The sequence below is a fragment of the Tubulanus polymorphus genome, chromosome 3 (assembly GCF_964204645.1).
Source record: "Tubulanus polymorphus chromosome 3, tnTubPoly1.2, whole genome shotgun sequence".
Classification (NCBI taxonomy): domain Eukaryota; kingdom Metazoa; phylum Nemertea; class Palaeonemertea; order Tubulaniformes; family Tubulanidae; genus Tubulanus; species Tubulanus polymorphus.
Window position 1 is genome coordinate 17,297,938 of NC_134027.1, and position 19,165 is coordinate 17,317,102.

Here is a 19,165-nt window from a genome sequence, read left to right on the forward strand (position 1 = left end):
TTTAAAGCAAATGATGAATATAAATTATTATATATTGACGCCAATAATTTATATGGTTGGGCAATGATGCAACCTCAACCATACAAAAATTTTATATTGACAGAAGTTGAAAATGATGATAAAACTGATTGGGAAAGCGCAATTGCGAGTTTAAAAGATGAAGCACCAATTGGTTATTTCTTTGTAGTTGATTTAGAATATCCTGAAAATATAAAGTTTAAAACAAGAAACTTACCTTATTGCCCAGAACATTTAACCGTAGATGATAGTTATTTAAGTGAATACCAGAAGAAAATAAAACCGAAAGATCATGTTTTTACAGAAAAATTAATACTTACTCAAAATAATAAATACAATTATATTGTTCATTATAGAATGTTGAAATTTTATCTAAAACAAGGAATGAAATTAAAGAAAGTACATAGATATATTGAATTTAATCAATCGAAGTGGTTAGAAAAATATATAGATTTCAATACTCAACAGAGAACCATATCAAAAACAGATTTTGAAAAAGATGTCTTCAAATTAATGAATAATAGTTTTTATGGTAAAACATGTGAAAATATTAGAAATAGAAATGATATTGAATTAGTAAATAATTCTGAAAGATTAAGACATTTACAATCAAGTCCTAGACATTTAGGAAATAAAAGATTTGAAGATTATTTAACAGCAGTTAAATTAAAAAGAACGTCAATGAAATTTAATAAACCTATATTCATTGGTTCAACTGTTTTAGAAGTATCAAAATTATTAATGTATGATTTTTATTATAATGTTTTACAACCACTTTTTGGGGAAAAGCATATTGAAATATTATATTTTGATTCTGTAACAGCTGACACCCCAATATTATAAAAATGTAATGATAAAATATTGATAAGAAGAATTTCAGAAATAATTCCAAAACAAAATGAATGTTATATTTCATATGGTGAAAAAGAATTAATACAAATAAATGGATAATTGGATGTTTGGACAAGAAATGGATGGAAAAAATTAAAGAATATTATTAGGCATAAAACAAATAAGAAAATCTATAGAGTTAGAACTAAATTAGGGTTTGTACATGTTACAGAAGATCATAGTTTAATTAAACGAAATGGCGATGAAATAAAACCAACTGATATAAAAATTGGAGATGAATTATTACATAAAAGATTTTTCCAAAGAATGAATCATATGTCATTTGATAAAATAATTGATAATATTTATAATATAGAACCTGAAACATTAGAAGAAAAAGAATATTTTATCAAAGGATTTTTTATGGGAGATGGTTCAGCAGGTGTGTATAAATATGTTTGGGGTAATAAATATTGTTGGTATTTATGCAATCAAGATTTGATATTATTAGAAAGAATAAAGAAATATTGTGAAGAAGTTTATCCAAATAAAACATTTAAAATCATGGATGTTATGAAATCATCAGCAGATTATAGAATACTTGTAAATAATCCTAAAGATTTTGCTATAAAATATAATGATGAATTCTATATTCATGCAATAGTGAAAAGTACTTCAACTAAATACTTCAACTAAAGAAAAGATAGTTCCAGATTATGTATTAAATGCAAAAAATAATTTAAGAAAATGGTTCTTCATTGGATTCTACGCAGCAGATGGTGCTAACAAATTTACAAAGGATAAAAAGAGAACCTTTGCACAGAAAGGAAAAGTTGCTATATCAGGGTTAAATATATTATGTAATTCATTAGGCTTCAATATGAATATTGGATTGATTAAATCTAAACCAAATTGCTTTAATTTAAGCCACACAGAAAAAGATTTAACTGAAGAAGTTAAAGATTTATTTGAAATATATAACCCAACAGATTATGTTTATGATTTATCAACTGAAGATGGTACATTTAAATGTGGATTTCCATTAATTTGCTTCAATACTGACAGTTACATACTAAAAATCAAGACAAATGACATAACAAAAGACTTAAAAACATTAAAACATCGTTTTGATTTTAGCAATTATCCCAAAGATCATGAACTATTTAGCAATGATACTAAAAAGATTCCTGGTAAATTTAAAGATGAATTAGGGGGTGATGAAATGATTGAATTTGTTGGGATAAGAAGTAAAATGTATAGTTATAGAACAAAAGATCATGAAGCTAAAAAGTTAAAAGGAATAACAAAACATGTGGTTGATAAACATATAGAATTTCAAGATTATATAAAGTGTTTATATAAATCAATTGTAATGAAACATAAAATGAATTGTTTAAGATCAGAAGATCACGAGATGAACATTAATGAAGTTTAAAAATCTAGTTTGAATCCATTTGATGATAAAAGGCATATTTTAGATGATGGTATAAAAACATTACCTTATGGTTATTAAAACATAAAATCAATATCATCATACTCGAAATCACTATTGGTTTCTTCATTTTCATTTAATTGTTCTTGTATAATTTGTTTAGGTTCTTCCATTTCATTTTTCTCATTTAAATAACGTGTTATATTGTGCCACATTTCATCTCGCTCTCCTTGTTTCTTTTTGTTTGTTAATTCATCAAATGGAATTATAATATCTATGTTTAAATAATTTACAATCTTATTTAAAAAGAATTCATAATTAATTGAATCTGTTATTCTATTTTCCAAATGATACATTAATATTTGTTTGAATATTTTTTTTATATTTTCCATATCTTCTTCTGTTAATTTAGGTTTTTCATAATAATCGTTAAATAATAAATGTAAATACATTTTCTTTTGTTTTGTCTTTTGTTTTGTGTTAAATGTTGATGGAATAATTGTTTTCATTATATCTTTTTTAGTTATTTCACCATTTTTATTTTCTATCATTTTAATTTTTTCAAGCGATTGCATATATTCTGGTGTATGATCTTCTATAGAAAATATTTTAAAGATTTCATCTAGATAATTTAATTTTGGTTCTATGAGAAAATCTCTAGTTTTTTCATCACCCCATAAATTCTTTTGCCATCCAAATTCATTACAAAATAACACAGTACCTTCTTGTCTTAAGGTCGCATAATTACATTGTGGGCATTTTTGTTTATAATTTATTGGTTATAGATCTTCATTAAGCTCCTGGTATTTTCTTACGTTTTCTTTATGTTTTATTTTTCTATTATGTAGATTTAAATTACTTGTTATAATAATCAATTTACAATATTTACAATAATATGTTTTTCTTGTTAATTCATTATATTGTTTTTCTAACTTTTCAACTGTTTCTTTATTATCTGGTAACGTTTTCTCATATTTTATTTTTTCTAATATTTAATTTTTTCTTTCATTGAATTCTGCTTCAAATTTATTATAAATTTTATCTATATGTACTTTACGAAATTGATGATTCTCCCAAGCTTCTATATTTTCAGGGCTATATTTTATTCGACAAGGCACACAGAAATGATATTTTATATTATCCTTATCATAGAATAAGAAAGGTCTTTTCCAAATAATTTCAGGTTCAGTTTCAACAGAATTACTATTACTTTCGTTACTATCAACATTAACCGTTGTGTCATTAATTTTACACTTCTCTGAATGTTTTTTAACATAAGTTCTTGAGAATAATTTATTACATTTTGGGCAGTTTATTTTAGGGGTTTATAATTTTCATCATGTTTTTTCATGTCGAGCCATATTACTTTTTCTTTGAAGTTCACCATAAATTTCGCATGGTATCTTCTCATCCATTTATTTAGGAAAAATTTTATTAAAATTAATTTTTAGTGATGAGCGGTAATTTTTTTATGTTATAAATAATGGTAGAATTAAAAGAATACAGAATATTTAATCTAGAAAACTTACAAATTATAAATCACATAATTTACTAGTACAATTAGATAGAGAATTTAAGAATTGTGTAGATTAAAATTAGTAAATATAAGTTTATGTAATTCTTTTTATAATGTAACGGATAAAAGTCTAGAACATTTAATTGTTTCAATCTTTTACAAAAAAATGAATAAATGGTTTTTTATATGTTCAAAACCAGGATTATATAATTAAGATACATTAGCACAAGAAATTAATAGAAAAGCTCGAGCTAAATTAGGAAGTGATTCCGGATTTAGTATTAGAATTTTAAAAAGTGATAGTTCTAATAAAATAAAGATTAGGTAAGCTAATGACGAACAATTTAAATTTACAGTAAGAAAACCTTTAGGTAAACTGTTAGGAATTAACCCAGATATTGTTACAGCATACGCAGAGGGTAGATCAAACTTAATACCTTACACACACTTCTATATTTATTGTAATTTAATTGATCCTACACAAACATTTGAAGCAACTAAAGATAAAACTTGCAATTCTAGTATACTAAATATTTTACCATTAAAAAATGTTAAACAATTTGGAACTCAAATAAATTATAATGTTACAGAATGTGATTTTAAACCTTGCATTCCGCATTTCAATAATTTCAAATTAGAAATAAGAAATCATAATGGTTATTTAATTGATTTGAATAACTTTCCTGTGATATATGAATTAGTTATAAGATGTAAAGAGTAATTTTTTTCACTATATAAATGAATATAACTGTTGGACCGAGTATATGTTTTGGATTTGATTTTAAACGTGAGAAAGAAATGAAATTTAACATTAATGATGTAATTACACATATTAAAAATATTGCATTTTCTAATGAAACAACATTTGAGTATGAAAAAACAATAGATAAAGAAACTTTAAATGTAGAAAAGATTACTAATTTAATTAGAGAATCTTTAAGATTTTATGAATTAGATGAAGATTTTATCATAGATGATATTAAAAACATATTAACCAAAATATATGATAATCATAAAAGTAGTAATGAAATAAATGTTCAATCAATCATCACTAAGATAACTAAATATTTTGAAGATTGTAATTTTTTTGATAAATAAATGAGTGATAATAAGTGGATAATAACTGGATTATATAATGGAGCATTACTATCAGTTTGAACTGTTGGTTATTCCATGGTATTAAAAAAAGTATTTAAAATGGGAAGTGTTAATGTTGATAGATTTGATATAAATGATATCTTAAAATTAACATTAGCAGTTACTTTATCCAATTTAACTATTGATTATTTGGAAAAACAAAAATATATTCCTCCCATATAAAAGTGTAATTATTTTACTAAATAAATGGCTTCTGCAATTATAACTATTATAGGATCGGCAATTGTTAACGCTTTAGCATTTACTGGTGGTGGATATTTATTTAAGCACATTGATAAAAATGGATCATTAACAGAACAAAAAAGACATAACTTAGCATTAGAGAAATACCATAAAGCAGCAGAAGAATATTGAGTAAATAGGCAAAACTATATGGATTATATTAACAAGGAATTATATGATCAGAAGATTTCACATAGAGATTTTCAATCAGTCGATGATGCAATGAGTTTATATAACGCGGTAACCAATAAAGAAAAATTACATCTACATAAACCTACAATATCAGATTATTATACCCCAAGTAAAGAACAACAGAAATATGAAATAATATGGATTTTAGGTGGAACAGTTATTGTTATATTTGTAGCATATAGATTTACTAATTAGTAATTTTTTTCTAAATAAATGGAAGATAAAGTTGATAATATTGATATCATTCCTCATGATATAAATAAAACTAAATTAAAAACATATTTAGAAAAACAAATATTAGAATTTGAAAATGATTTAAAAGTTAAAAAGAAAAAATATTTAAAATCTAAAATTATATATTATTTTATTATTAGTGATTCAGTTACAATTAGTTCTGTAATAACATTTCTAGCAATATTCAGTCCATTAACACCTTTAGCTATATCAATTGGCGTATTAGGATTATCATCAAGTGTATTAACCAGTATAAGTTCAAAATTAAATATAAAAAGTAATAAAGAAAAAATTAAAACTAATATAAAAGAAATTAATAAATTAAAGAATACACTAGATTATATAATAAGTTTAAATGGCCATATAACAGCTGCAGAACAAGATAAATTATTGAAAGAATTAGTTAATTATTAATATTTTAATTATATAAATGGTAGATAGTTTTCCAAAAGCTTTCCAATATAATAAATCAATTAAATATAAAATTCCTGCAATAGATTTTAATAAAGATATTTCATATAGAAATGAAGATTTGAATTCATTAATTGATTTATATATTTATGTTACTGAAAGTAATAATTTTCATGGAAAGAAGGAAAATATATTTCATGTGTATACAATTAATTTCAAAAATTTAAATGAGGCAGAACAATGGTTATTAAAATCTAATATGAAGTATTGGCAGAACCAATTAAATTTTGCTGTTTATTGCGCAACAACAGGATGTGGAATTAGTTGGAATGATCATTTAAACAAACCAAGTTTACCATTAATTTTATCACTTTTTAGATTTCATACGTATTTTCAAATAAAATTGATATTAGATGAATTAGAATGTCCTTTACCAGGTTCAAAATATTTTAAAGAATTGAATAATAATATTAATTTTTCTAAGTTTTATAAAATATGTAATGAATTTAATATTAATTCAAATAAAGATTTTAGAGCAAAAATTGGTACAATGGGTGGATTAGGAATATTATATACTAAAGAATTTGGAAAAATAATGACAAATTCAGATGTAAGAACACTGAATTGGAATGAATTACCAAAATATTATAATAATATACAACAACAAAACAATAATGGTTGGGTTAATTTCATTTTAGATAATAGTGAAGGTTTTACTAAAGCTGGTATACAAAGAATAAATCAATCTATTAGAACTTATTTGATATGTATTCTAGGTGCACAAGTTGAAACAAGATCCCCAATAATTGGAAATGATAACACTTCATTCGATGCGCAGAAACAATTTAAAGTTTTATTTGAAGATTCCATTCATAATGATAAAAATAGATCGATTCCAGAAAACATTGTGAGATATCAAAATTATTTAGATAAATCACATATTAGATTAAATTATTGTATAGGCCCTAATCTATTAATTATTTCTAATGATTTAGTACTAAAGATGGGAAACATAATTGGTTACAATAATCTAATTAAAACTGCAACAATAAATAATTCATTTGGATTAAATGATATAAATAAAAAGATTATTACTGCTCCAAAATTAATGGAAGGCGAAAAAAATAAAAAACATATTCAATCAACAGAAACTAAAACTAAGAATATTGAATTAAATAATGATAATGATAATAATAATACTGATAATGATAATAAATTCCATGAAAATACTAAATTAGCTTTAACCTGTATAGGAATTGTTATAGGAGGAATATTATATTTTTAATTTTAATTTTTTTATTATATAAATGGATGTAGAAGGTGGAGAAGATATTGGAATGGATAATTTTGATGAACCCGGCATAACTGAAGAACAACCGCCTGATTTTAGTGAAACAAGTTTTAATGACGGTAATGAGCCAGAATATAATAATAATTTAAATATGCCTGATTATATTAAAAATGCAGAATCACAATTAAATCCTGAAAATTTAGACCCAGATTTAGTATAACAAGATTTAGATAATTTAAACAAAATACCTAAATTAGAACGAATAATTGAAAATTCTAAACTTAACATAAATGATGAAGACGTTGGACCTTTAGCAGATCAATTAAAATTTTTAGATAATGGTAAATGGTATTATCATTTGAAAGGTGATTATTATATTGATATCACTTATAAAAATAATAAAAATAAAATATGAACAAAATCAACTTTGAGTGATTTAGATCCAGATAGAATTAAAAGAATTAGTAATAGTAATGTAATAACTGATGTTATAAAACAAGAATTAACTGATAATGATATAGACGTATTTAAATAAAGAATTAATGAATTATTTGAAATAATCAAAAAGAAATCAGAAACAGAAACAACTTCTGAACAGAATATAACTTCCTAAACTAGTAAACTTAAATCAAATAAAGTTCCAATTGAAAAACTTTTACCGAATGGATTAATTGATGCAACAGATCAAGAATTAGAAGATTTAAATAATATATTTTCTGTTGAAGCAATTAGAGAAATTAAAAGTATAAGACTTGCATCTGATAAAATTTCGCATGATAAAAGTATAAGATATTTTAAAATTAGAACTTTAGAAAAAGAATTAACTGATAAAAATAAAGAAATAGAACAATTAAAGTCTGATTTAGATCATCAAGTAATTGATGAAATAGAATATAGGCAAAAAGAATTACGTTTAGAAAAAGAAAAAGATGATTTAGAATATAACATAGAATTACAAAAAGTAGAAATAAAATTATTGTTAAAAACATATGATTATAATATTAATAGATTAAAAGTTATTTTTAAAGATTTGTTGATTAAATCAGATTCTGAAATATCATTAAAAGATAGAATAAAGTTATTATTTAAATTAGAAGGAATAACAATTCTTTCAATTCTAACAGCTGTAACTATGTTATTTACAACAATTGGTTTAGCAATATCAAATGCTTTGAAATCTACTCCTACTCCCAATAAACCGGATAAACCCCCGAATGATAATTCAATACAAGATAAAGTTAAAGATGGTTTAAAGAAAATATTTATGGGAACTATCTAAAAAATCTGCTGCAGCTTTACCAGGAATTATTGCATCAATTGTTGGTTTTATATTGAAATCTGCAGGAAACATTATTAACTTTGCTGCTGAACATATTATTTTATTTTTAATTACAGTTGTAAGTGCTATTATTTTTGGGTTAGTGAATATGATATCAAAAAGATATCAAGAAAAAATAATAAAAAATAAATAATTAATTTTTTTGTTAAATAAATGATTGGGAGTTATATAAGTCCTTCTAAGATTTCTAGAATATCTAATGCTATTAAAGCAGAAAGATCACATCATATAATTACTCATAACCCTTCTAATATTAATCCTGATGAAACTTTATATGTTAGAATTCCGAGATTAACACAAAATACTTTTTATGTTCCAAATAGTATTTATTTATCAGCCGATATAAAAGTAACTGGTCATGATAATAATTATGTTGTCGATAATGTTGGGAGATATTTGATTAAAAAATTAACTATATAGATTGGTCCAGAAACAGTTTTCTCATTAGATGATTATAATTTATTTATGCATTATAAAGATTTATGGCTAACTAAAGAAAATAGAAATAATATGATATTTCAAGGAATCCAATCAGAAAACCATAATAAATTAAGATCAGGAGCTAAGAACGCAAAAGTAACTCGTGCCACAGATAATTTGATTAAAAAGATTTATGGAAGCAAATATAAAATTCCATTAGACTTTGAATTGATAAATAATATTGCCCCTTTATATAAATATGTATTTCAAGGAGATATTATATTTGAGATAACATTTGCTCCTGTAAATGAAATTGTAATATCTAGCGTTGTTAAAGATATGGGTTATAAATTATCGAATATATGTTTAGAATATGATACAGTAACTGATGAAAATATTTCAAGTATAATTCAAACTCAATACAATCAAGGATTTTCATTATTATATGATTATATTGATAAATTTAAAACTGTAACTATTAATGCAAATGGTGAAATTATTAATGAGAATATTAACTTCCCAAGAAGATCTATTAAAGGTATATTAATATTTTTTACTATTGCAACATATTCTAATGGCGCAATAAAGGTTGATAATTATTATAATCCTGAAATAACAAAAGTAGAAATAACTATCGAAGGAATAGCAAATAAAATATTTTGTCAAGGAATGAGAATGATAGATCAGTGGCCAGAAATTAGAAAACATTTTATGAATGAAAAAGTGAAATCATCTGAAAATTGTAATATTAATCAAATTGATTATTATACCGGCAATAAATATGCATTATGGTTAGATTTTAGAACAACAGAGGATAATTCATTACATGGTTCTGGGAAAAAACTACAGAACACAAAAGATGGAATACAATTATTCATGGCAAAGAAAATAGGAGACAAAAATTTTAAAATGCACATTTATATTATATCTGACGCACAATTAAATATTGTAAATTCACAATTAGATAGTATTCAATATTAGAAATATAAAGTTAAAATTAAGGATATATAAATGGGTGGTAAAAAAACTCCTAATACTAAAGAACAATATTTAAGAAATTTATATTACAACCCTAAGAGTTCGGTCGCTTATTCTTCTACCAAAAATTTATGGCGTCAAGTGAAACAAGATAAATAAGATAAGATAATCCCACAAAATTTAGTTAAATATAAAGATATAAATGAATTTATGTTAGAACAACCAACATACACAACACATAAAAAAATTGTTAGAAAATATATATTAAACTTTAAATTTAGATAATTGTATTAAAATAGCAATAGATATTTATAAAGGATCAAATACATTATTCATTATAGATGATTGCGCAAATTTACATGATTCAAAAGTGAGAGAAAGTGAGTTATGTTATCAGGCTTTCTCTGGGAGACATTTTGGGATAACAACATGGGTTTTAAATCAAAAATATAATTCGATTGTTAAAGACTTTAGAGAAAACATTAGATTTCTAGTTTTATTCTGCAATAAAGATAGAAAATCGATGAAAAATGCACTTGAGGAAAATGATATTATTCCACATGATTTACATAATGAATATATGGATAAATTGAAAAATAATAAAAGATCAAAATTACTATTTAGATTACAACACCCATTTAAATATGAATTTATTTAAATTCAACTGGTTTGTTAATCTAGTTGAATTCTAGTAACATTCTAGTTGAATTCTAGTTATTAGTAGTTGAAACAAAAATCAAATAAAATTCAACAATATTTTAACTAGCTTGTTAATCTAGTATAATTTTAGTTACATTCTAGTTGAACTCTAGTTATTGGTAGTTGAAACAAAAATCAAATAAAATTCAACAAGAAATAAATAAAAACAACAATATTTCAACTAGCTTGTTAATCTAGTTGAATTCTAGTTACATTCTAGTTAAATTCTAGTTGCAACATCACAACAAATTTTTTTGTTATATAAATGGGAGGTGAAAAGAAAATAAAATCTAAAAATGGTGATGTTCCAATTGAAAAAACTTAACAGAAACAAAATTAACTCCAGATGATGGTGCTTTGAATAATGTTACAACAAATAATAATTATGAATATTATCTTTATTGTAAACATCAATTAGAAATATTAATATCATCTGGAAAATGTAAAAATTTTATCGGTAAAAATTTAACTTATAATGAATTAGATACAATGAAATCAGATGAAATTATTAGATTATTTAAGACTTATGAAACCGCGAGAACAACTAGAATTAATGACGCGATCACAGAAAATGTAGTAAAAGGTTATAGTAAATTATGTAATTATATGCTGCCAATTCAAGAGGAAAATAGATTATATGCTGATTTGAAAAATGATTATTTAGTTATGACTGAATTAAATAAATGGATTGGATATTTATCATTTCAATTAGGTGGATTTATGACATTATTATCAACTGGACTTATGACATTTTCAAATATTGAAAGTAAAAATATTTCTATAATAAATGAACAAGGTGGAAGAAGTGAAGAAAAACCGAGATCACAGAAACAAATTGAATGGTCTCGGCAATTAGGAATTAAATCACAAGAATATAAAAAAGCTGTAAAAGAAAAAATAAGTAATAAAAATGTTAATAAAAATGGTGAATATTGTTATTTCTACTCCTTCTAATGATAGAATATTTGATAAATGTCAATATTTTACAGTTGGATTTGTAATTGTATTCATTTTGATTGGGTGTAATTGGTATAAGAAATCAAATAAAATTCATGATATTAATAATTCTGAAACAACTGCTATCAAAAATGAAAATACTTCTGAAATTCCAAAATTGATAATAAAAAAATGGATTAATATTTTAGATAAAAAGCAAAAAAAATAATTGAATATCTCACTACTTTTGTCTATCTATGCGGGGCAATTAAATTGTCCAGATAAGTCATTTCGGATTCTAGATATCCATTATTTTTAATAATTTATTTTTTTAAATTTAATCAACAATTTCTAAATCATGATGGCCATCTTCATTTTTCCATGATAGATTATTTTAAATCCTTCTAAATCTTTTAATTCCTCTGTACTCAATGAAACCCATTTATCAGGTAAAAATACTTTAAATTCTCGCGATGTACTAACATTGCAGTAGCTTAAATTAGCTGATACTTTCTCTCCATATTTTGTTTTTATCTTTTCTAATTTCAATACTTTATGTTCAATTTCTTTTGTAACATCAACTAACTTTTTTATTTCAAATAGTTTTTTTGCTGGTTTTATTCTGTTATTTGTTGTTAAAAAATTACTTGTGGTGATGAGTGGGGATTACTTCCCCTTGTATATAACAGGCACGCTATTAACCGTTCTCACCCAAGCCTCACAGCATCTATTTATCCGAGCACAGTTGACACGCAATCACTGTACTACAGTAATAGCACACGCGTTAATAACCGTTCTCGGTAGCGACTCACTGTATCTATCTATCCACGCGCAGTTGTTGTTACGCGCACTCACTGTATATGTGCATCACAGAGCAATCGTCTGTTCTCACTAGAGCCTAGCTGTGATGAGTGGTGTCTCGACCTCTCGACCTCTGGTATGAAAACGCCATCTTCTAATTACTCGAATCCTTCAATCACGATTTATGCAAACTAAGGTGAAAACCGTTTAAATCAGTTTCCGTTCTGCTTATGTATAGACACTCTCCGGACTCGATATACAGCCGCTCGGACTGATGCTAAGGGCAGTCAATTTACTCCCGACGTGTCGTTTTATCAACATAACACTATATCAATGTTCGATAACCAAGGAATACCTGGTCGAATCAATACCGCCCGGTGGTCACACACAAAAATCGGATCAGATCACATCAGATCGATGATTTTAAGAACCTCCTCAATCCAAACAGATTGAAATATAGACGTAGTTGATACATACGCCGACAGATGATCGGTGCGATTACCCTCGCAACACCAACGGACCCTGTTTTGACAGGACGGAAAGTACTCTCCACACGAGACGAGGAAAGCCCGTCCCACCTTTGCAAAAATCTAACATCCATATCGGTTCTCACCACTACCCGCCACTGTAAGGCCACGAATGTGTTGATACACACGCCATCTATCTGATTAGGCTATCACTACTATTCGCAATGACTTATAATATGGAACACTCATACACCGACGTCTGTTTATAATAAAAAGAAATAACACAATGTGTACCTCACATCTCAATATGAATTACTCAGTTTTATTTCTACTGTGAATATTAAAATTATTACATTGCTACACCCTCGTGAAACTGGCTGTGTTATTATAAGTATTATAAAATGATATTAGCATCTCTTTAGGTTAATACTAAATTGACTAGGTTAGTTAAAGTTAAAGAATTTTTATTCAAAATATAAAGTATTCTCTTTTGAAAAGAATTGTAAAAGAAAATATTAAAAATTAAAATAGAAATAATAGATTGTTGAAGATATGTAATTTTTATTAAATTTTATTTGAGATAATAAAGATTCAACGTATTGTTCATTATTCGGATCATTGTTCCATTGATCAATAAATTTCTTTGCCTTTGTTAACTGTTCTAAATATAACTGTAAATCTAGTGTATTAAATTTTATTTTATTTTCTTTCTTTTCAGGAGGTCTTAAATTTTTCCAATTCCAAATAAGTTTTTTATTGTATTCATCATTCATGTTAAATTTAGATATCGGTAACGTATGATCAATATAAAAAAAATCTCCATAATTATCTATATTCATTTGACTATCGAATTGATATATTATCCATGATTTAAGAAATTTATCTGTACAACCCAACAAATTAGATAGTGTTTCTGAATGTGTTTCTTTGTTGAATAATTGTGTTAATCTAGTCCTTAAACATTGTTTCAATCTGAAATTAAGATCTGTTTGATATCTTTCTATCATATATTCTGTCATATAATCATTATAAGCTTCTCTATTATCTTCTCGATATTGTTCCGTATATAGTTTAAAACAAGTTTTACAGCAATATTGAAAACCATCTTTGCTAATCTTACGCTTACTAAATTCTGTTGTAGCTAATTTCTTGTAGTATATATTGAACACTTCTTGTAGTATATATTGATAACACCAGTGTTATTTGTAATATTGATAGTTTGTGGTTGTTCTGGTTCCATTTATTATACATATTTTTTTACTAAATTGGTTAATATTTTAGAATCCTCTTCCATTTCTTCGACCAACGTCATCCTTTTTCATTCCTAGCTGCTTTTGATAAGTTGTTTCAGTTCCTTGATATCTAAATCCTACCACTGGGCAAAAGCGCGCATACAGGCGCACTTTTGCTTAATGCGCATGCGCTACTCATAATTGAAACGACTGAACATAAAATATCAAAACGTGTTCGCATTAGGCAAAAGCGCTCTTATAGGAGCGCGTTTGCTTAATGCGCATGCGCTAATCATAATTATATATTCATTCTGTAAATTCTGTAAAAAAGAAACAACCGGCATAAAATATTAAAACGCGTTCGCATTAGGCAAAACCGCTCTTATAGGAGCACTTTTGCTTAATGCGCATGCGCAAATCATTATTGAAACGACCGAACATAGAACATTCACCAAGCAGATTTACACAATACATATACAAGTTGTTCAGTCGTTTCTTCCAATACATCATTTACAAACATTTACAAACATTTTTTCAATTGCCGGTAAATATTTGACTACATCAACAAATGTTAAACTTAATCATTGGAGTCTTAATGTTTTTGAAATTTTTATATAGTTTCTTCTTCGATCTTTTGTGATTCTTGTGCTTCTACACCAATTTCTATTGGTTTGTCTTCCATTGCTGTTGATTCCTCAGTCAGAAAGAGTATCTTGAGTTTCTCTATCACTTCTTGATGCGTATGACATTTTATTAATCTAAAAGATATCAGCGGTAACTCTAATTATTTAAAAGATATACTAAATACACTTAAATATATCTAAAGGTTTCATATTTAGTAGCCCCCAATAACTACAAAAAAACAGTACTTACATTTAGATTTAGAACTGTAAACTATAAACTCCTAATTGCGTTTCGAGAGATAGAATATATCCTAAGCGTTATGTTACATCATCTATTCAGTTCCGGTGCGATTTCTAGAATGAACACGTCTGCGATTATGACACGTCATCTATTCACAGTTCCGGTACACCTTCTAGAATGTTCTACGCGTTTGCGATTATGACACGTCATCTATTCAGTTCCGGTACACCTTCTAGAATGTTCTAACGCGTCTGCAGTATTATGACTCATATGTCTCGGCGTCATAGTAACAGCTGTGACAGCTGTGAATTTATAGATTTATTCCATAGCTCTTTACATGAAATTTATATAGGCTCAAATAGAATCATGTTCTAGTATAAGCAAATGCTTTGTATTATATCATATCATGTTTATATGAATTATTTCAATCACACTTTACTAACACTTTTGATGTTTAAAAATCTAACTTATACAAATATAAATATTGAAATATGTTTAAAATATATCTATTTATCTATTCTATAAGAGCTCGACCTCCGACCTCTGGTCTGAAAACGCCATTTTCTAATTACTTATATATGTTATTCATTTATATTTTATTCATGTATATGAATATTTTAACAGTAATAGGGATAATAGGGGTTCAGGTTAAAGGTTGAAAGGGCGAGTGATTAAAAAATGAATAATATGAAAATAATAATAATTTCTATTTGAATTAGGAGTGACTCATAAAAAAAATGAAAAATAAATTCGAGTGTGCGAGAATTATTTTTCATTTTTTATGAGCTCGACCTTTCGACCTTTGGCCTGAACCCCTATTATCCCTATTACTATGGGCATACAGTTTATGCACTGTAGTAGCATCTGCTTTTGACAAATTTTAAGACTGGTTGGAGTGGAGAGGTTACATGAGATACGCATGCGTAGATCCGACAGTCAATGTTCAACTTGCAAAATTTATCACAAAGTTACAATGGTGAGGTTAACTGGGTGAGGTTAAAATAAGGGAGGGCATGTAACCTCTCCATTGGTCAGCAGTTCGACAGAATTAGAAACAACCTTCAACTTCCAGGTAAGTCTCGGTTATTTTTCCAATTCTATCTAACTGCTGACGTCATTACGAGGTTCCATGAGATGTTCAAAGTTTTGATAAATGAGTAAACCATAAAAAAACAACTATAACGCAAATCTAAAATTTACAAAAACATAACAGCATATATTTGCTTCAAAATTCAGCAACCCAATCTCAGGGTTTCATAGCAAAACATATCTCCAGCTCAGGCGAATAAAGCAAAATGTTCGCCTAAAAAACCACTAACAACTTATTCGCACTAACATATTTTCAAAAAAACCACAAAATCCAATCTGCCAAAACCAAGCAGTAAGTTTTCTAACAAATAACTACTCAAACTCAATGATTTTTAACAATCTTTCACTGCATAAAACAGTACAGATTTGTATACACGAATATTCCAATTCAAATTACATTGAAATTTGATTCATCAGCTACAGGTTTCCTGTAATATTTTCTAAACACTGATTGATTTGACCATCCTGCCGTCTTCAATATAGATTGTATAGGAGTATTATTTCTTTCTGCCGCCGTAGTTGCCGCTGACCTAGACCTGTGAGGCGTAAAAATTTTCATGTCAACTCCTGCCCTTGTAAGCATTACTCTTATCCACCTTGACAATGTATCTCTACTTATAGGTCCGTGTGGTTTCACATATGAAATAAAAAATTTTGTTGTATCACACCACGCAGTTTTTCTGTTCGATTAAGGTAAACTTTACAATAGTTCACAATACAAAGGCGTCTGTCTGGTACATAGGCTTTTAATGTTATCTCGGCCTGATTGAAACTTGGCCTAGACTGTTCTAACAAATCACCAAACCGAATTTTTAACTTGTTTGTGGTAAGCGTTTAATTTCTCAAGTCGATCAGATATAGAGAATGTCCTCGTTGACCAGTTAACAGCGCCAGTAATAAAACAAGCTTTAATGTGAGATCTTTTAGTGACACACTAACTGCCGGAGACAGGCCTTTCAGGAAATTTAATACTGGTTCCACCGACCAAATAACCCTATTTCTGGGTAAAGCTGGCCTTAAAGTAAATATACCTCGAAATATGAATCGACAAACTATGGGTACCAGACAAATAGGAGTTTTATCTACATAAAAAAAGTAGAAAGCGCTGATCTCGCTGTATTAATGGCACTGTAACTTAGGCCTTTAGAATACAACTCAGATAATTGATCTAGTACATTAATTACATTTCCCTCGTAGGGATCGGCATTCCTCCGAGCACAAAAACCGAGCCATTTGCGAATTTGCGTTGAGTATTGATCCCGTGAAGATTCTCGCCACGATGCCGTGATAATGTCTCTAACTTCCTGAGAAAACATTCCGTCTGTTGTTGTACGCCCGATATCCTCGCCGCGAAAAGATTCATCTTCGGTAGCTCGCTCATCTGTCTGGACGGATGCGTAAGAAGAGTGCTGTGGACGCTGGACGATAGGAGAATAGGATAATCAATTAGCATGTTTTCACATTTAGAAAACAAATATTGTGTAGTGATCCAAACAGGAGCCACAATGATTGCCTGAGCACTTTCTGCTTGGATTTTTTTGTAGCGTCTTGCCCACCAAATAGAATGGTGGGAACGCATAGACTAACTCTTCATTCCACGGTACAGAGAATGCATCAACTGCTTCTGCCTGTTGATCCGGTTTCCAGGAGAAAAACCTTGAAGCCTTGTGATTATTTCGGGACGCAAAAAAGATCAATAGCTGGCTCACCCCAAATTTGACACAACTTTCTTAACACTCTCTCATGCAGGCCCCATTCAGTGTTATCATGGTCAGTACGACTCATAGCGTCTGCCTCAGTGTTTAGGGCTCCTGGCAGATAAGCAGCTGTCAACCATAAACCTCTAGCCTTGCACCAAAGCCAAGTTTCCCTAGCTATAGCATTACATCTTTCCTTTCTGCCGCCCATATTATTTAAGTAGGCGACCGCGACTTGATTATCAATCAAGATATGAGTATCCGTTTCCGTTTTACACAAAGCTTGTAGGGTGAAAAGGGCAGCTTTCATCTCAAGTTGGTTTATATGCAATGCTGCGTCCCAGCTATACCAATTTCCATCCGTCTTAAGATTTCCTCTTGTTCCTCCCCACCCTATGCCACTAGCGTCAGAAGTGAGGAAAATTTCTGCTGGGGGCCTGGAGATTGGATGGCTAACTTTCATTATATTTTGAGTCCACCACTGCAGATCCTCTCTGCGCTCTTGATTGAGTTTCATTTTAGCGTTATAATTTCCAGCAGAATTGTTCAGCTCTCTAGTCTAAAGATTGTCACACCTTCTATAGTATAGTTTGCCATACTCAACGGCTTAAAACTAGCCACCATCGTACCCACTAGAACTGCTAAGTCCTGTATCTTAATAGACTCTTTTTTGAGGGCGTTGCTGGCAAGTTTCAAAATGTTTCCCTTCTTTCTTGAGTGAGGGATATAGTCATTTTTATAGAATCAAAAACCACGCCAGCAAACGTAACCCTTTGAGCAGTGTCCATTATTGATTTTACAGGATGAGTAATGAAACCTGCGCAATCAGCTCATGGGTATCCCTGACAGTCTTTCTGCACAGTTGTAAGGTCTGAGCGACCATAAAACAGTCATCAATCCAGGTAACCAATTGATGACCCTGCTTCCTCAATTGAGAGAGAATCACCTTGACAATCTTAGTGAACAACCTCGGAGCTGACGTTAGTCCGTTCGGCATGGCATTGTAGGAATAGTTTTTATCTCTCCACCTGAACTTGAAATATTTTCTAAATTGGTCTGCAACAGGAATACAATAATACGCATCTTTCCAATCAATAGTGGCCATAAAACATTTAGGAGTAATCAAGTTAATGGAAGAATCTAGGGTGTCCATCTTAAAATGATGATATACAATGACTTCATTAAGTTCAGTAAGATCTAAGATAACTCTCAAAGATCCATCTTTCTTATCTCTAGTAAATATGTTGAATACAAATTGGTCTCGTTCTTTTTTCGACTCTTGAATGACACATTTCTGGAGCATTTTCTCTTCTTCCAAATCTATCTTGTGTGACTTGG

At 28.1% G+C, this 19,165-nt stretch overlaps 1 protein-coding gene across 1 annotated transcript; it reads right to left on the bottom strand.

Annotated features, from left to right (window-relative positions):
* Positions 1-17,801: 17,801 nt before the first annotated feature.
* On the bottom strand, positions 17,802-18,344 carry LOC141902134 (uncharacterized). Its single transcript, XM_074789773.1, has one exon. The coding sequence runs from the start codon at positions 18,342-18,344 to the stop codon at positions 17,802-17,804; it is 543 nt and encodes a 180-aa protein (XP_074645874.1).
* Positions 18,345-19,165: the final 821 nt, after the last annotated feature.